The 19,983-nt window shown below is 37.4% G+C and overlaps 1 protein-coding gene across 32 annotated transcripts in view; it reads left to right on the forward strand.

The window, feature by feature from the left end:
* pxnb (paxillin b) overlaps nucleotides 1-19,983 on the forward strand; it is a 78,548-nt gene that overhangs the window by 32,881 nt on the left and 25,684 nt on the right. For 19 of the 32 annotated variants that reach the window (XR_015497390.1, XR_015497388.1, XR_015497395.1 and 16 more), the window contains exons 2-5: nucleotides 15,511-15,707; nucleotides 18,430-18,512; nucleotides 18,655-18,794; nucleotides 19,562-19,754. Coding sequence is in view for 12 of the 32 variants with exons in the window: in XM_087264102.1 (XP_087120228.1) it covers nucleotides 15,511-15,707; nucleotides 18,430-18,512; nucleotides 18,655-18,794; nucleotides 19,562-19,754 (613 nt within the window). In the remaining 20 variants the exon portion in view is untranslated. Of the gene's footprint in view, nucleotides 1-4,996; nucleotides 5,188-15,510; nucleotides 15,708-18,429; nucleotides 18,513-18,654; nucleotides 18,795-19,561; nucleotides 19,755-19,983 lie in introns of those variants that run through there. The other 13 variants (XR_015497386.1, XR_015497385.1, XM_087264093.1 and 10 more) reach the window with 3 other exon arrangements.

A 19,983-nucleotide genomic window follows, 5' to 3' on the forward strand; every position in this document is an offset into this window, starting at 1 on the left:
AAAGCAAAACACCAGTGCAGTTTTTAATGGACCACATTTAATGGATTTGGGATGTGAGATTTTCTTTTGGGCTGGTGGGTGTGGAGACCCACTGCACTCCTGCTGACTTCAGCACACAAGCAGCCCATTCCCGGGAAGAGGCTCCTGGGAGGAAAGCAGATCTCGCTTCCTTTTAAGGAGCACTTGCTGGATCCGCTGACTTTCTCACATACTTTGCAGTGCATGATGATGTGAAAGGCTCTCGGAGTTTGGATGCTCTCAACTTCTGTTTCTCCTGATTGTATACAAACTTTTTTTTCCATGACGCTTTAGTGTGTTAGTTAACATGAAAAATACATCCAAGGTAGGGCTGACATTGTGATATTTTGTTTTGCTGCAAATGAGTATATTCCCCCTAGATGAATCTAATAGCTCTGTTTGGAAAGATTTCATTTATTTAGATAGATTGGGATGATCAAGTCTTTTTCCATGCAGTGTGTTTGCTTAAATTAGGCTAAATTACAAGCATATATACAGTTGTAATAAGAATTATTAAGCCCTTCTGAATTATTAGCCCCCGTTTATTTTTCCCCCGATTTCTATTCAACGGAGAGAAGATTTTTCCAACACATTTCTAAGCATAATAGTTTTAATAACTCATTTCTAATAACTGATTTATTTTATCTTTGCCATGATGACAGTAAATAATATTTGACTAAATACTCTTTAAGACACTTCTATACAGCTAAAAGTGACATTTAAAGGGTTAACTAGGCAGGTTAGGGTAATTAGTCAAGTAATTGTAGTGTCCCACCAGTGACGATATACAGCCACATTGCACTGCTATGAGTGTGATATTGTGCTTATACAACAGTTCAACTGCATAATTGTGTGTATAAAAAAGAAAATCAAACATAGAGAGTCTCAAAAACTCTTTTGTACGAGGAGCTACTTTCTTCCACCGCTCATTCACATCTGGAGCTGATGTGAGAACAGCAGAAGTCATTGCACATTCACACACGTCACTTTTAGAGCTAGTGTTTGAATGATTCCCTAGCGTAATGTCTAAAGTGATGACAAAACTGCTGATTTTGCTCACATTTTAAGATCATTAGGCTGAACTGCATGAAATGCCATCAGTCTGCAGAGATTTCCCAGTATTTCCCTGTTGCAATCACAATAATTAACCCCCGAAAAAGCAAAGCAAACACTACCAGTTTACAGTTATGTTTGCGATAAGGAAAAACGCTAAACACCTGCAAGCATTTCTTTCTTTTTACTGAACTAGTCTGCAGTAGCGAAAACAGGAGACGCATTAGAAAGAAGCAGATGACTACCCAGAAAATAACTTTTGGGTTGTGATCTTAAATTTTGACCTTAAAATGGATTTTTAAAAATTTAAAACTGCTTTTATTCTAGCCGAAATAAAACAAATAAGACTTTTTCCAGAAAAAAAAAATATTGTCAGACATACTGTGAAAATTTCCTTGCTCTGTTAAACATCATTTGGGAAATATTTAAAAAAAAAAGGAAGAAATCAAGGGGGCTAATAATTCTGACTTCAACTGTACATAAATCATAAGAGTTACTTCATATTTCATGTCATAACAGATTTATAAAGTTATATTCACAGATGCAAGTTTTTATTTTAATAATGTATTATGAAATGTTGAATTTAGTGCTCGATTAATTTATAGATGTATTTTTCATTGTTAATGGCAATTAATAGGAGTAATTATTCTTTTTTGTTTGTTTATTGCAAAGTGAATTAAAAGCGTGTGGTATAAATGGTAGCACATTACAGCAGGGTTTATTTATCCATTCTTTATTTCTTTTTTATCTTTTATTCTTTGTAATATAACAAAAAAAATTATGTTACAATAAATATTGGATTGCTTTATATTCATTATTCATTTTTCTTCAGTGTAGTCTTTATTTCAGAGGTCGCCACAGCGGAATGAACCGCAAACTATTCCAGCATATGTTCTTCCAGATGCAACCCTGTACTGGGAATTACCCATACACTCTCATTCACACACACACACTCATACACTATGGCCAATTTAGCTTATTCAATTCCCCTATAGCACATGTGTTTGGACTGATAGGGAAACCGGAGCACCCGGAGGAAACCCACACCAATACAGGGTGAACATGCACATACAGAACTCCATACAGAAATGCTGGGACTCGAACCAGCGACCTTCTTGCTGTGAGGTGACCGTGCTAACCATTGAGCCACCATGCTGCTCTTGCTTTATAGTACAAAAAAGGATTTAAATACAATTTTATTAATTAATGTCAGCTAATGTATTTACTAATGTGAGCAAATAATGAACAATTACTGCATTTATTACAGTATTTCTTCGTCTTTGTTAACATTATTTAATGAAAACAAAGTCATTTATTAATAGTTTAACTCACAGTGCATTAACTAATGTCTTGGGATTTTAATAATGCGTAAGTAAATGATGATTAATAAATGCAGTATTGTTCGTTATTAGTTCATGTTAGTAAACACAGTAACTATTGGCACGGTACGATACGGTTCGTTTTGGTACGCTTTTATGGCCGTTTCCACTGTCAAAAGCTGGACCGAACCGAACTGTACCATTCCACTTTTTCGAAACGGTACCAAACACAAGCAAGGGTACAAAAAGTCGGTGCTAGATGCGCAGCTGAATGCTATTGGTTTACAGACATCATTCACTTAGGAAACAAGTCAGAATGAAAACAAAAGAGCCGCCATGTTTAAAATACACAGCGAGAGATTACAGCGGAATTATATATACATATAATAACGAGCCCTGGTCGATCCGGGCTCTAACAAACCTTGTCGTCGTGTTGATGAACAGCCACAAAGCCATGGAGTAGAGCAGAACTCTGTGCCTCGTAGTTTTGTACGAGCCAGTCTGAAGCGCGAGCGGTTTTGCTTTCTTGTTTGCGCTCGTCGTGCGTCTATATCTGAAATAACAAACTTCTTGAGGTGATGATAATAACGTGCGCTTGATTATTGATGTGCTTTTGAAACCCGATCCTGTTAGACACTGACAAATCCAAGAGCGAAGCGTAAAAAAAGAAGAAGCCGGAAAAAAGGGGCACGTTATTACTTCAGCAAACGTGAACAAACTTCCATGTTTAACTATTATGATCACCTTTTGGACTATTATTAACTGGGAATGATGGATTGACTCTCTAACAGAGCTTACATGTGCTGGTGAAGATTATAGACACAGATGAGAGGTTTTCACTGACTGTGGGCTATATTTTGTGTTGTTTTTAACCTAAATAAGGACTAAATGTCTGTTGTGTGTAGTTTTTCTGTAGTTGGTAACATATTGGAGAGTGTGAGTGTCCATATGTGTTCATATGTGTTGCATTTACTTATTTATTTTATATAATTACAGACGTTACAGTAGGCTATTTCGCACTGTTATTGATCTGGAGTTATAATCAAATCCTGTTCATAGAAAAGTTAGTAATGAACATTTATACACAAGTATTTATGTGTGTAAAGCGTCTGATATGTGAGTAGTGCTTTTTATATGATATGTGAGCGACCCGTACAGCTTTATTGTGGACATTTCCTCGAGCGAGAATGATGCGACTAAAACTTTCTGTCATACCCACCAAAAGGGAACCCTTGGTAGTGGAAATGCAAGCCTGATAAAGGTGACCTGTTCCTTAAAAAGTGTGGCCATGTTTTTTAAATAGTTTATTTGCATGTTTTTTCAATAGTATAATTCCTATTCTTCCAGTTTTGTAGTTTTGACTTCATGAAAGTGTGGATATTAGTCCTAGAAGCAAATGTATTAAACGCAGTATGTTTTAAAGGGTCACGAAACACCAAAACACATTTTTTGAGCTGTTGACAGTCGTATATGTGTCCCACACTGCTAAAAACACTATTAGGACACCTATATCTCACTAAAAAGTGTAAATTGGTTGTTTTTGCGTTATTTCAAGCAAATTCGTACTTCCGGTTTGAAACGAATTTTTGAAGCTGCGTCACGGTCATGACATAATAGCGTGTATTCCAGCGTGCAGACTGGACGTCTGTGCCAGAGTCTTATTACGTCTTACAGTGTGATGCATTAATGCATGAGTAAGGCTTGTTTCAAACCAATCAGTGCGCTCTATTGTGCAACTTCATTAATATTCATTAGTGTCCCCGTGTTTACGCCACAGAGACGCCACGTTGTGTTGGCAAAACAAGCGTGAAGTGTTGCTTTTATAGTTTGCTGCCGTTAAGTTTCATTTTCATTTTTCTCTCTGTGAGAGCTTATCTGGATCACGTGTGGATTAACAGTGTACGCGACGCTCGACAACAATAACTTACGTGTCTAAGTAGGATTATTGTTTACCTGAGAGCTGTTCTCATCTGCAAACGCTGAAATTCAGCGTGGATTCACTTGTAGTCTACTCTTCATGAAGAGGTGGCTCTAGTTGCTGGGGATTGTCCTGTCTCTACAGATTTGGTAAGTGAGTGACCAGTGCTCTTTGTTTATTCAGTTTGTTCGTATCGAATTAAGTTAACTATTGCACTGAGTGCAAACATGTTAGCACCGCATTTTGTGACCGGAATAACACGTGCGGCTTTCTGACACTACCTGCCGTGTGCATCTAAGTTTCCGGGAAATGAGGAGTTTTTTTTTTCTCTCATTCGCCGTGCGGTATCAAACATTGCATGAAAAATACACGCTTAGAGCAGCTCCTCGAATCAAATATCTCGTTTGTCGCGAGGGGCATGAATGAATTCCCTGAATGAAAGAGCCAAACTGCAGTTAAAGTCCAACATTTAATAATTTGGCAAATAATTCGACTACAGATGTCCATGTAGGTTAAACACCATCACTTTCTCATGTGTGTGTATTTTGACTGAAACTCGCGCGTGCCCAAATAGACACTCCCACACCCTCCCACTTTAGTTCCTCCGACACTCCCCCCTAAACAGAGCTGGACACGCCCACTTTTCTGACTTTTTCCAAAGTAGAGGTGTGAAAACACCCTGCTGAAACGAGGGGGTTTCATGGCCCTTTAAAAAGTTTTGTCTGTGTAGAAAAGGGTTAATGACTGGCGTCTGCTGTGTGTTCCTCCCCTTCACACTCTCTCTTTTTCTTTCACACACACTCATACACACACACGTATACACTCACACTCAGGTGGGACTGAATACTGGGACACATTCTGGAATACTCTCTAAACTCTGTGAGTACTTGTTTTCTGGAAACATTACTGCATTGCGTGTTTGTGGTTAGTTTTGACCCCTGGGTAACTTCTGGAGCGGAATAGCAGCAGACGCGACTTCCTTTCACTGTTAAAAATAGAGCAAACTCAAGAAAGACGCTCTTCTGTTTAAAGAACTAAAACCGAGCTGAGCTTTACAGTTTGGGCTATTTTAATGATCAGTTGTCTCTAATAGCTGGATGATGTGTGTGTGTTTATTTTTTAAATATAATAATGCCTTAAATGTTTAGATTGATTCAATTTCAGATTAATATACTTGTATGTCTTTTGGACTAACTTGCTCTTATAAATGAACTTAATCAATCGTAAGCACAAAACATTTAGAGGACATTTATTACCTTTAATTTTTCTGAAGTATAACCAGGGAAAACGGTTGACTATAAACATTTTCATTACTATTTGTTTACATAATTATTATTATTACATAATAATATGTCTACAAAAACAATTGATGACTTTTTTTGTTCTGAGATATATATTGTGATGTGAATTTCACTATATGAGTTGAATATAAATTATTTGGAAAGAACTTGTCATTTTAGATTGATTGGGATGATTCTGTAGTGGAGTACATAAAATATCAACAAGCTAGGGCAAAAATTTATCACGATATATTCCTTAATTTCGGTCGATACAATATGATTCCGATATCAATATGGACAAAATTAAAAAGCCAGGAAAAAACTGGCAAGAACGCACTCAATAGATGTCTGTACCTACTTCTTTAATACCTCCGGGGTCTTATAACTTTTTTTTTTTTTTTTAAAGTACAAAAAAATTAATGTTCACTTTTTATTTGTATTTAGCCTTAACAAACAGATGAGTATATTCATAGTACTGGTTGCTTTTCATCTGGAACGTTTATATCTGTCTATTTATATTTGTGTATGTAATTACCTAATTAAATTAAAAGTTTTAACATAAAATAGTTCCTCTATATTTTATATAGTCTATATATTTATATTTTTGAAAATACATATGTTATTTAGTAGGCCACTATGTTATTTATTTTCGCTGCTTACTGCGCACGAAACAATAATCACCAATCAATGAGAGTGATTGGTAACGTAAGAAAGCTGAATAGACAAAAGTGACTACCTTTATGTGTGTGCGCGCGTACACATGCAGTCAGCCAGTGTTGCCAGATTGGGCGGTTTCGAATTTGATAGGGCGGTTGTTTTTTTGCATTTCGGCGGGTTTTGGATAGTTTTAGGAAAACATCCATACACTCTCATTCACACTCATACACTACAGACAATTTAGTTTACCAAATTCACCTGTACCACATGTCTTTGGACTGTAGGGGAAACCGGAGCACCCAGAGGAAACCCACACAAACGCAGTGAGAACATGCAAACTCCACACAGAAACGCCAGCTGACCCAGCCAAGGCTCGAACCAGCGACCTGCTTGCTGTGGGGCGACAGCACTGCCTACTGCGCCACTGCCTTGCCCTATATCATATTATATTATATTATATTATATTATATTATATTATATTATATTACATTACATTACATTACATTACATTACATTATATTATATTATATGTCTTTATATTATATATATTTTTATATAATAAATTTTTAGTGTATATATATGTATGTATATATATATATATATTAGGGATGTAACGGTATCAGAATTTCACGGTACGGTAATACCTCGGTATGAATGTCACGGTACGGTATTTATTGAATCATTTACAGGAAAAAACAAAACTTATGAAAATACTCCAAAAAAGTGCCAAAAGTGTCAATGACATACAAATTAGCCATCTATCTGTAAGCTTTGAAACAGGAACTTCAATTTTAATAACAAAAAATTATTAAACCATGTAAAAACAATAAAGTTTCAATTTAGTATTGTTGAAAACTCATCACATTCAACATTTAATCACACTCAGCCCATCTACACAGAGCTCTGCTAGTCGGACTTCTCATCAAGCATCTCCCGCTGGATCTAATCTCACTATATTTATTAAACGGGATATTTCATTTATCTTGTTGTCTTTATCTAACGACATATTCCCTGACTTTGGTCATTGGAATCTATTACTTGTTCTCAGGTAACGTGTTTTGGCTGAGCGCAAAGATAAGTTAATGATTAATGTAACCACGTAGCCTACATTCTGTATATTGACTGATCGCTTGCCTTTATTTCCTATAAATGTATAAACTTATTGTATGTTATACTTTTATAATGGCCATTATCGATTATTAAAACTGATATTCAGCAAAAGAGAGGGTGTGTTTCGTATTTTCACTGAAATTGAAAGGAGGCAGTTGTTATCGGCTCCGTTTTGTTATAAATATCCACGCAGTGAAGATGACGCTCATATATGCAGCAAGACGCCTCAACATTTCTGCTGTCTAAGTTGCTAATATTAAAATGAAAATAGGCATTTCCTTAAATCATGTTTACATTTTATTGTTGATAAAGTGAAACAACGAAGCCAGGGTGATGTGAATGAAGTTATAAAGTACACTGTTCCCTGTGAAGATTTACCCGTGTCCTCGGTATAATCTGCTTTTCCATATCAAACTGAGAAGAAGAGACTGCAGCCTTGATCAAACTTGCGAAGTCTGAACTTACACGGAGATTATGCATGACTGAACTGTGCGTGTTAGGCTACTTAATATTCAGGAAAAGCCCCAATCAGAGAGGCGAACGTCTGCAGCCCCGCCTCCGTTTTCAGACGTCTCCGTTTTCCATTATCCACACAGACATTATCCACACATTTCGAAACGCTCCGTTTTCGGCGCTCGAGAACTCCGGCGTAGTGTGGACGGTTGGCGTAACCGTAGCAAAACTTTTGCGTTTTCAAACGAAAACGCATTAATGTAAACGGGGCCTTAGAGTTTTCCAGCTCTTTTCATCCCCGCTTCTAGCAGCACACTCCATTTCCGCATTACTGGATCTGTAGCGACAACAGACCGCAAGGGATGATGGTCAAGCATGGGCTGATGGGTATTGTTGTTTTCGCTACCTCCCGTTCGCTTCATTCGCCTAAGCAAATTTTCTCAGAAGACCTATAGTTTTACCGAGTCATGCGACTTCGGTAATATCGAAAAAAATTAATATTGCGGTATGACGGTATTTACAATACCGTTACATCCCTAATATATATATATATATATATATATATATATATATATATATATATATATATATGTATGTGTGTGTGTGTGTGTATATATATATATATATATATATATATATATATATATATATATATATATATATATATATTAGGGCTGAATGATATTGGAAAAATCTGAAATTGTGACATTTTGTTTTTATGCGATATTTATTGCAATATGAAAAAAACGTCACCAGATGGCTTGAATAGATTAAATAAGATTCATGAATCATGTAAACAAATAATAAACAAATAGCAAGCAAAAATAATTACAAAAAAGTCAAATAAACAGTGCTTTATGGTTTTCTGGAGAGTGTAACAGTATTCAGGTATGGAAAATGAACAATGAAATGTATTTAAAATAATACTGTTTAATCTTCATTGTAAAAATTCATTAATGTAATGTAGTTAATTTTTTGCACACGAACGCTTAAAATGAAGTTGAAATGCCTTATTCCCAACTGTTCTACTGATAAACTATAATCCTAAAACAACACTTCATATCCTGCGCTGTGACTATTGTGGACACACACATTGCAATATCAATGCTGAAACTATATATTGTCCAGCCATAATATATAGATATAATCGGAAAATACTGTGAAATTTTTTTTTTTATCTCTGTTTAGTGCAACACAGGCTCGTTGAACATACATAAGGAAATATTTAAAAATGAAAAAGAAATAAAATTTCACAAGAAATCTGTATATATCTGTATATAAAGTACATGGTCTTATTAAATGCTATTATTTTCTACATTTTATTACAATTCAATAGATTTAGTTATTCTCCAACTTTCTTTGTTTGTTTTTGATAAATCTTGACAGTATTAACAGTGTAGAAGCTGCTCTCCGTCTGCACTCGAGTATCAAAGTGTTTCATGAACTCCGCTCTGATCTTTCTAGGTGTTGATTTACCATCTCGTCATCGTTGATCTCTGGCTTCACGTTTTTTATATCCGTCTGGTGTGATGTTGGTTTTGATGCAGGAGTGTGTGTGCGTGTCTGTGTGTGTGTGTGTGTCTCGGGTGTCTGTCAGGACGCCAGTGTGCGTCTCTTTAACCGTCTGTGAGCAGAGCTGTGATCTCTGTCTGGACGGTATGTGAAGGCTGCGCCGCTACAGGCTATTTTTAAACACATAGATGGATAGATGCATGAGAAAAGAGTGAGGTAAGAGCTTTATCAGACTATTTCAGACCTGTCAGTCCTTTCAGTGTTACTCTTGGCAGGCTGAATCACAGTAGAACTGAACTGAACTGTGGACTTTTTTTCTATAAATTCGACCTGTTGTAATGAGTACATAACTATAGTGTTGGGTGATGACATTTGCTGTTTGTATTACTGTAGTACTTATATAAAATAAGCTGCGATTCTTGAGGGTTTTTGGGGAGCAACTTAATTGTTTCATGTTCAATCGACTTAAAGGTGCAGTAGGTGATTGTCTACAGAAACATTTTTTGTTGTGCTGGTTGAAAGTCTCTTCACAGTCTAATTGTAATGATTACAGTAAATGATCTAAATGTGTTTATATGTATTTTTATATTCTGGGTAAAGCATAAAACAAAAAAATGCTCATCCAATTAAATAGAGTCGGACCGTCATCTCCCTTAATTCCGATAAGCTGGTCAGACTGTCTGTCAGCCAGGCCCGGCCCTAACCAATTTGGCGCCCTAGGCAAGATTTCAGGTGGCGCCCCGTCACATCACGTTTATTCCACTGCTAGTGTATAGTTATAAGAGACTAAATCGCTTTTTGATGGACTACTAAAAGCTGGGAAAAAAACATATAAATATGCCAAAGCAATTAACGTTATAACTGAATAGATCTAATATTTACACATTTGCTTGAGGAAGGAATGATGGAGGTAGTTACATTACTATTACCATTTTCCATAACATCTGTGCCCTTCCATAATAGAAAATATTGACAATAGAATAAAAGGTTAAAAACAATGGCTTATACAGAAATTAAATAAAGCTATAAAATCTATTTAACTTTTAATTGTATTTGCATATTGATTAAAGTTACTAGAGTTATTTAGTGAAGAGCAGCAGACGAATCTCTCAGTGTTTTGTTTGATAACAGAGATGTTAATGTAAGAATGCACAGATCTATATGAATGAATGAATGATTGAAGCATTCGACTAAGAGAAAATTAGTTGTGTTTAAAATAAAACACGCAGGACGAAGCAAAAAAACAAAAAAAAAAACGAATAAACGAAAAAAAGAAGCACTTTTCTGACGGTCCCTTACTGAGAGCTCCACTTCGTGCGAGCTCTGCCGGCAAAACGCATATCTCCGGCTAAACGGAGCAGTGGTCGTAATGTCGAGCGAAAAAAAAAAAAGAAACAGACAGCTGTGAAACATAACCAGATTTGTCTTTTTGTAGGAAACACACTTTAGATCTTTTTAGGGTAAGAGGTTTTTGAGTTATTGCCATCTATCTCTGAATGTGTCAGGAATATCAAAAACAAAACCAACTTGCGACCAACTTGCGAATTCTAAAGGTGCTGTGCGTCGCAGAGCAGCACTTCTGGTGTGCGACCTTCTTTACGTTCTTGTCGCAGCACTAGTGGCACCGGAATTAGGCACCGAAATTCATATGCTAATTCGGTCCGGTGCATACCGGTTCCATGGCACCGGGTTTCAGTACCCAGCTCTACTCTTCGTCGTCAATCTGGCAACCTGCGCTTGCTTCTGTTTTTAACCAGGAGTGCAATACCTAGTTCATCCACTGGGTGTCAAACTTACATACAAGCTGCACCTTTAAATGTACTCCAAAAAGTACAAGTTACCCAACAGTTTTACCAAAGTAAATGTAGTAAAATAAGTGTTATTCATTACTGTCCACCTCTGGTCGCTGTATGATGATTTTATGGAACTTTTTTGAAATGCTGAATTAGGTATTACAGCAGGAATAAACTAAAAACTTGGTCCTTCTCCAACAGTGCATAAGAATTCGGTGACATCAGAATAAAAATATTCATGATTACATGGCTAAAAATAAAGCATTATGTCAGACACATGCTTTCACTCGGTCACTCTGTTTGATGCCAACCTTGAACTGAACTTTCGTCTTGAATGAACGACACACAGTATTGTTGCATTGTTGTATTCTGATATATATATATATATATATATATATATATATATATATATATATATATATATATATGAGACTCAACATTTTGTTAATTTAATATCATGTCTAGAGCCTCTGTAGTGAAATGTAATCATGTAATCCTGTCATCGTTCTCATATTGAGGCCAGAGTGTGGCGATGTCAGATCAGGGTTGACTCTGTTATGGTTATATTTTGCAGTGACTCCACAATTGTATTCTCAACTATAATCCCAGCTCAACATTGCAGATCCTGCAATGTGACTATTGCGAACGCACACATTGCAATATCGATGCTGAAACCGTACATTGTGCTGCGCTAAATCCAAGTAAAGTAAAAAACATTCACACTATTAGATTATGGCTAAACTTCGCAATGACTCTACGAGTTACATGTTCTGAACTGTGGTTCCTGGTGAATTATAATCCCATTTGAGATCCTTTAATGTGACTTATGCAGATTCACACATTGCGATATTGATGCTGAAAATAACTCAGAGTGACTGATGTGTTGACGAGAACAAAATGTCTTTACTTGCCAGCGGACACAACACAGACACATGACAGAACTTAATAAAGCCACATTAAGCTTACTTGACGCAACACAAAGCTGAATACCTACTGAAACAAACTATTTTTCTGTCAGAAAAGCTCTGGCATGAGGGCTGGCAGAGCTGGCGCTGGAGGACTGTATTTAGTAACATGATTGAGGATGGTTAGAAAGGCTGGAATGCAGACTGACTCATGCAAGCAAACATCATTTCTGTATTTGGAGACTCTCTCGCTCTCTTTGCTGGAGAATTTTATAATGCTGCTGTCTCTGTGCTTATTTACAGCTTGTTGTTTAATGTTGTCTTTAACTGTGTGTCTAGCTGCATGACTGTTTTCATTGTATAAAGATCTAGTATCATCGTATTCAAAAGTGGATGAGATGTACTCCTCTAACAAAGGGCATTAAACTAATATAAAACGATCAATATAAAAAACTATTTTTTGTGCATCATATCAACGTTTTAAAATAATTTCTGATGAATTATTGACTAAAAAATTAAAAAGCTTTAGTTTTAAATCAGAAATCAATTTTATTTTACTATACAATACACACACACACGGCACTGGTGTGAGGTCTGCGTGGTGTCTCACCAGTGATGATATACAGCCACATCGCACTGCTATGAGTGTGATATTGTGTTTATACAACAGTTTGACGGCATAATTGTGTGTATAAAAAAGAAAATCAAACATGGAGAGTCTCAAAAACCTTTTTGTATGAGGAACTACTTTTTTCCGCCGCTCATTCACATCTGCAGCTGACGTCAAAATAGCAAAAGCCGTTGCTCATTCACCAACGTCACTTTAGAGCTAGTGTTTGAATGATTCTCTAGCGTAATGTCTAAAGTGATGACAAAAAAACTGATTTTGTATTTACAGATCATTAGGCTGAACGGCATGAAATGCCATCAGTCTACAGAGATTTCCCAGTATTTCTCTGTTGCAATCAGATCACAATAATTAACCCCCGAAAAAGCCAAAGCAAAGCAAACACTACCAGATTACAGTTGTCTTCGCGATAAGGAAAAACGCTAAACACGTGGGCATTTCTTCTTTCTTTTTTTTATTGAAGTGGTCTACAGTAGCGAAACAGGAGATGCATTAGAAAGAAGCAGGGGCCTCATGTACGAAGACTTGCGTGGAAATCTTACTAAAACATTGCGTACGCACAAAGCTGTAAATGTGCGTACGCAGAAAAAATTTCAGATGTATGAAACACTGCGTACGCCGAATCTCACGCATATTCTTTCGTACGTCTGAATGAACGTGAAACTGAGCGCAACATGCACGAGCACAAAACCCCTCCCTGCCTCCTCCCCCGTATGAATATGCTAATGACTATGCTAATGGCAAAACCCAACGAAAAAGCAACGGCAAAAGCAAGCAAGAAGAGAAACTTTGAACAGAATGTGAATTGGAGGTGCTGCTTTCGGAGGTAGACCGGAGAAAAGCGGTGTTATTTGCAAGTTTGTTCTCCGGAATTAACAACAAAAGAAAAAAATAGAGTGGGAGAGTTTAGCTGATGCGGTCAACACAGTTGGGTCTGAACATCGCACTGAATGCATTAAAAAAAAGAAATAGTGTGGTTTATATCTGTAAAATGTTGCAGGACGCTTAACAGTCTCAGTGGCGCTACTTGTAAGACGCATGTGATCATGAATTGATACGTTCGAGCATGATCTCGGCTCGAATCCAGCGTCTGATGAACTCTTTCTTGTTTTTTCCCCCGCTACATATCAGATTTTGCCAACTATTTATCACGAGAAAGACAAGTAGGAATCATCAATAAGTTCATATCAATAAGCATCATATTTTATTTGCACATTTATTGAATGGAAATGTTTCTGATTCACGCATGCAAATCTTCAGATAGTGTCTTTATAGCAATGTGCGTGCAGTAGATCGCTCAGATTACATTGGGAAAACAGGCGACTGCTGCAAATTGTGCTTTAATGTTTAGCTGGTCAAATGTATGGTATGAAAACCTTATATACCTGCTGAACCCGCCTCATACAGCTGCCATTGCAAGGCTCAGACACTTTGTAGAGAGGAATTTAACACAACTGCCTCTAGGAGTCGCCAATGGAAATAGAACAGACACGCACAAAAAATGTGCGTACGCCAGCCAGAAAGCTGCCGTGAAGCTGCGCACATTCCCACGTTCAGTTCATTGCTAGTAAATCCAAACGTGAGCGATTCTGAGCGTGAACCTGGCGTACGCAAAGTTTTTGTGCGTACACAGCGTTGATACATGACGCCCCAGATGACTACCCAAAAAGTAACTTTTGGGTTGTGACCTTAAATTTTGACCTTAAAATGGATCTTTAAAAATTAAAAACTGCTTTTATTCTAGCTGAAATAAAACAAATAAGACTTTCTCCAGAAGAAAAAAAATTATCAGACATACTGTGAAAATTTGCTTGCTCTGTTAAACATCATTTGGGAAATATTTAAAATTCAAAGGGGGGCTAATAATTCTGACCTCATCTGTATATACATACACACACACACACACACACACACACACACACACACACACACACACACACACACACACACATAAATATATATATATATATATATATATATATATATATATATATATATATATATATATATATATATATATATATATATATACATACATATATATATACATACATATATATATACATATATATATATATATATATATATATATACATACATATATATATATATATATATATAGTTTTTATATATATATATATATATATAGACACTCACACTGTTCTCAATCATTTTTGTTATTGCGATATATATTGCCCATAGATAAAAACATTTCTAACCACATTTTAGCTGATTGTGCAGCCTCTCTGTCTCTATTGGAGGTGTCAGTGTCAGTATGGTAAAAAAAAACACTATAAGATTTACTTTAAATTACTAACCTGTATTCTCACGCGGGTGCCTGATGACTGATATCGTGACAGGCCTATATGTAATGTTTTAAAAAATTATAAAAATAGTACAACTAATAAAAAACAATTATGAATAGCAGTAGGTATTGCTGTCGCCTCACAGCTAGAAGGTCGCTGGTTCGAGCCTCTGCTGGGTCAGTTGGTATTTCTGTGTGGAGTTTGCATGTTCTCCCTGCATTCGCATGGGTTTCCTCCGGGTGCTCCGGTTCCCCCCATAGTCCAAAGACATGCGGTACAGGAGAATTGGGTAGGCTAAATTGTCCGTAGTGTATGAGTGTGAATAAGTGTGTGGATGTTTCCCAAAGATGGGTTGTGGCTGGAAGGGCATCCACTGTGTAAAAACGTGCTGGATAAGTTGGTGGTTCATTCCGCTGTGGCGACCCCAGATTAATAAAGGGACAAAGCCGAAAAGAAAATAAATGAATGAATGAATGAATAATCAACTTGATCATACAAAAATATTTTACCTGAAGTACAATAATCTAAATCTAATTATGAAGTTTGCTTTCTGCACAGATGCATTGCTTGCAGATCTGGAGTCTTCCACCGCCCATATCTCCAAGTGCCCAGTGTTTCTGCCCGAGGAGACGCCGTACTCGTACCCCAGTGGAGGTCAGCTGTTTCAGGATGACTCTCCTCCTCCACCGCTGCCTCCTCCACCTTCAGCTGAAGCCCTGAACGGATCTCTCTCCCCACGGCCGGACTCACAACAGGTTAAGCTCAAACTGCACTTTCACAATAAACTTAGATTCATAGTCACTTAGATTGTACACTGAGCATCGAATGGTCAACTGTATTGTTAACAAGAATGTTTAATTCATGACTTTGAAAGGTTTTGTACCACATGGACCTAAAGTATTTATTAATTATGGCTCTATTTTAACGGTCTAGGCGCAAAGTCTAAAGCGCATGGTGCAAAAGCATTTAGGGTGTGTTCCTATACACTTTTGCTATTTTAAGGCTGGAAAAATAAGCTCTGCGCCCCGGCGCATGGTCTAACAGGGTTGTGCTTATTCTCTTAATGAGTTATGGGTGTGTTTTAAACATAACGTGCATTAAACCAATCAGAATCTCATCTCACATTCCCTTTAAGACTCAGTTGCACAGCAACATGGCGCATTGATATATGGCGGGTTTTGTAAGTGTAAAAACTGAACGCTTCACTAGTGAGAAAACAGTTAAACAGAGCATCTGCAGCGCAAGAATAAAGAACAAGCCTCCTCCATTCAGCCTCTTTCTCTTTACTAAGGAAACGGTGTTGTACTCACTCCACTGAAGCCATCCATTAGCCTACATATTTAATTTAGTTTGTTAAGCACTAAGATTTGTTTCAAAGCTATTTCTAAATTCAGTACTAATTTACAGCAAACGAATAAGTAAACAATAATAATAAAGTGTGGTCAAAAAAACTGAGTTATATCTGAATGCACATCCTGTTTTTATGCCCCACATGGTGATGCAGACATCTCCAAAACCCCACATGTGGTAAAATCTAAACTTGTTTTTATTACAGCAAAAATAAATATGCATATAATAAATAATACTGCTAATAATAATAACATGAATGAATAAACCGAAAAATCCCCCCAAGGTGGAGAAGGCATGGAGGCAGTGGTTTTTATATTTATGTGGAAAATAATCATTTTTGTAACATTTTTAATCCTTTAATTTTTATTCATATGTAAAGATATTTGTGTATTGCTGTACACCCTGTGGGCTCTATTTTGACGGTCCATGCGCAGAGCGCAAAACGCAGGGCGCAAACGCTTTCAGGGCGTGTCAGGACGTGTTTTTGCTAATTTAAGGATGGGAAATCTGCCTTGCGCCAAGGTGCATGGTCTAAAAGGGTTGAGTTTATTTTCTTAATGAGTTATAGGTGTGTTTCGAGAATAAACCAATTAGAGTCTAATCTCCCATTCCCTTTAAGACCCAGCTGCGTCGCGCCAAGAGCGCATTCGATATTTACAGGACGCAAAGTAAGTCTAAGTGGAAAAAATGAGCATTTCACAAGCAAACAGTTCACAGTTTTTTAACAGAAAACTGTTAAACAGAGAATCTACTGCGTGAGAATGAGAGATAATGGAACTACTTTCACTTTCGCTCTTGGATAGGGAAACCTTCACGCACAGACATCAATTAGCCTATAAATAATTAATTTCATTTGTTAAGCACAAAGATTTTTTCAAAACTATTTCTAAATTCAGTTCTAATTTCTAGCAAACGAATAAATGAACAATAATGACCAAGTGTGGTCAACATACTGAGTTATTTCTAAATACACCTGCCATGCGCTATATGGTCTAAAACCTGACAGGTGGGCAAACCTAAGCTTGTTTTTAATAAAACAAATGTAAATATGGATATAATAAATAATACTGCTAATAATAATTACATTATACAAAAGCAAATTGTTATGAATGAACTGAAAAAGCCTCCCGAGATGAAGAAGACATAAAAGCAGTGATTTTTCATATTTATGTAGGCTAGAAAATAATATGTTTTGTAATATTTTAATCCTTTATATTTATATCCTATATCTATTCTTATTATATCCTATATATATCCTTAATATTTACATTTTTTCATATGTAAAGATATTTGCCTATTGCTCTCTTGTGTGTATTAAGCAGTGTGTAAGCGAGGCGCAACTCTGCGCTGGAGTTTAGACCGGGTTTTGGTCTAATGAAAGATCTATTATAGTTTCTCAAAATAGCGACGCGGCAGCGGTCCGTCTCAGAACGCCTTCCTTTTTAGACCAGAACGCCTATGGGCGCACATATGAGCGCTAATGCATTTGCTATTTAAACAGCGTAGCGCAATGCCTCAAAACGACTCTTGCGCCAAGCTGAAACTACCAAAAGACTATTGCGCCGCATCTTGCGCCACACTGCGCCGGGTGTATGATAGGGCCCTGAGTGTATTAAGCAATGTGTACTTGTTCGCATAGGTGCATTTAGTTGGTCAGTGGTGCTATTTCAGTTCATCAAAATAGCAACTGCCAAAGTGAGTCAACAACGTGCATCAAATGTATTTGTATGAATTAGCAAGTCCCGCAAAACAGAAAGTGAAAGTATAACACGAACGCATTTATAAGCTATTCAAACGCAAAAAAAGAGGAAACCCCCACCCCACGGTGATACCGGTATTACCGGTGTTGTCACATGTCGATTATTCGGTGGGGAAATTTTCTCATCGTCACAACCCTAGTGTGTGGTAATCGCACTAGAGTCGTTGTTCTGTGGGTGCTGTCGCATCATCCAAGTGGATGCTGCCCATTGGTGGTGGTGTGAAGAGACCTCCCTCATGAATGTTAAGTGTTTTGGGTGTATGGCCACTATACAGTACAATACTTAAAATTGATGGGTCAGTCATTTTGTATTAACATAAATGTATTTACATTTGCAATATATATTTACATAAATGTTTTTTATTCAGTCTCTGGGCTCTGTTCAAAGAAGTACATTGTCTCGGGACAGCAGTCCACCAGCCTCTCGTACGGAAGAAGACCACGTTTACAGGTGAGTAGCATGAACAAGTTCATACTAATATTAGTTAAGTAAATGGTATTTAATCCTGGCATTCTATGACGATCCTCCATAACGTCTCTTTCTTTGGCCCATCTTCTTTTATTTTAAAATAAACACAATTCTATTGGCCCAGTTTTCCCAACAAGCAGAAGCACTCAGACTCCTCGGCCACAGCCATGACTTCTGCCTTGGGTAGCAACCTGTCTGAACTAGACCGACTTCTTCTGGAGCTCAATGCTGTACAGCAAAATGCCCCATCTTACTCCACTACAGGTAAACACAGAGACACAATAAAGTAGATTTCTGAGCGGGACTGTTTTTTTTTTACTTCCGCTCCTGCTTGGTTTTAATCACTGCAAAACCCGTTCCCGCTAAATTTAAATCTCATTTCCAGAATCTTACATTTAAATATTCACTTGTCACTAGAGCAGGAATGGGCAAACTTGGGCTGCCTCTGAATTCGCCTACCACTCGAATAGGTACTACATGTGAATTCACAATACACCCAAATTTATCAGTATAATCAATTCGATACACCATTCTTTTTAATTCTAAGTACACATCTTTGAACTCTCCATTTAAAATGAGCAAATCTATGAGGACAGGTGGCAAACAGCATGATCTGAAATAAAAATGGGGTGGTAGCGAACAGATTTTACTTTGGGTGTCACGCCCCATTCACACAGGGCTTCAGCCTCAATGCTTGACTGAAGGCGTGTCTGAAGTTGGGGCTGAAACGATCGTCATAGAAGTGTCAGCCAATTAAATTCAGTCAGCTATGGCCACTGTCTAGCTGGTGTATTTGCATACAGCAATCTGATTGGCTGACGCTTCCGTCGGTGCTTGAAAAGTTGAGCAGGTCCCAACTTCTGCTGCGAGCAACGCCTCTGAAGAGGTGCTGACGGATCCACAATGCAGTTCGGCAACGCCTGACGTCACCCATTCAAAGTGAATGGGAAACGTTGACGCTGACGTCCCGTGTGAATGGGGCGTTAGGGAGCTGTCCCAAGTAACTGTACTTTAAAACTTTCTTGCTGCAGAAGATGCTGCACCTCCATTGCCGCCTTGCAGTGTTGCCCACTATATCCAAGAGAATGGAGCCCACCCAAGCATTACACTGACACCGGCTGCCCAGGACAAGCCTCAGAGGAATGGAACAAAGGGGACAGATGATGGGCGTCCCACTGTAGAAAGTCTTCTGAATGAGTTGGAGAGCTCTGTGCCTTCCACAACGTAAGATCATTACCACATTACTCTACAGTAGCTGTTCTCAATCCTGGTCCTCACGAACAGCCAACCTGCTTATTTCGCATGACTCTTTTGCTAACACATCTGATTCAGTTCTTTCCAAAAAGAGACATGCAACATGTTCTATATATATAGTGTTCACTGATTCCTACCTCATGCATATGGGAAATTGAATAAAATTAACTTGATTTTTATTTTAAAAAATGCTGCACTA

This window comes from Danio rerio, chromosome 8, assembly GCF_052040795.2.
Source record: "Danio rerio strain M-AB ecotype USA chromosome 8, GRCz13ab, whole genome shotgun sequence".
Classification (NCBI taxonomy): Eukaryota; Metazoa; Chordata; class Actinopteri; order Cypriniformes; family Danionidae; genus Danio; species Danio rerio.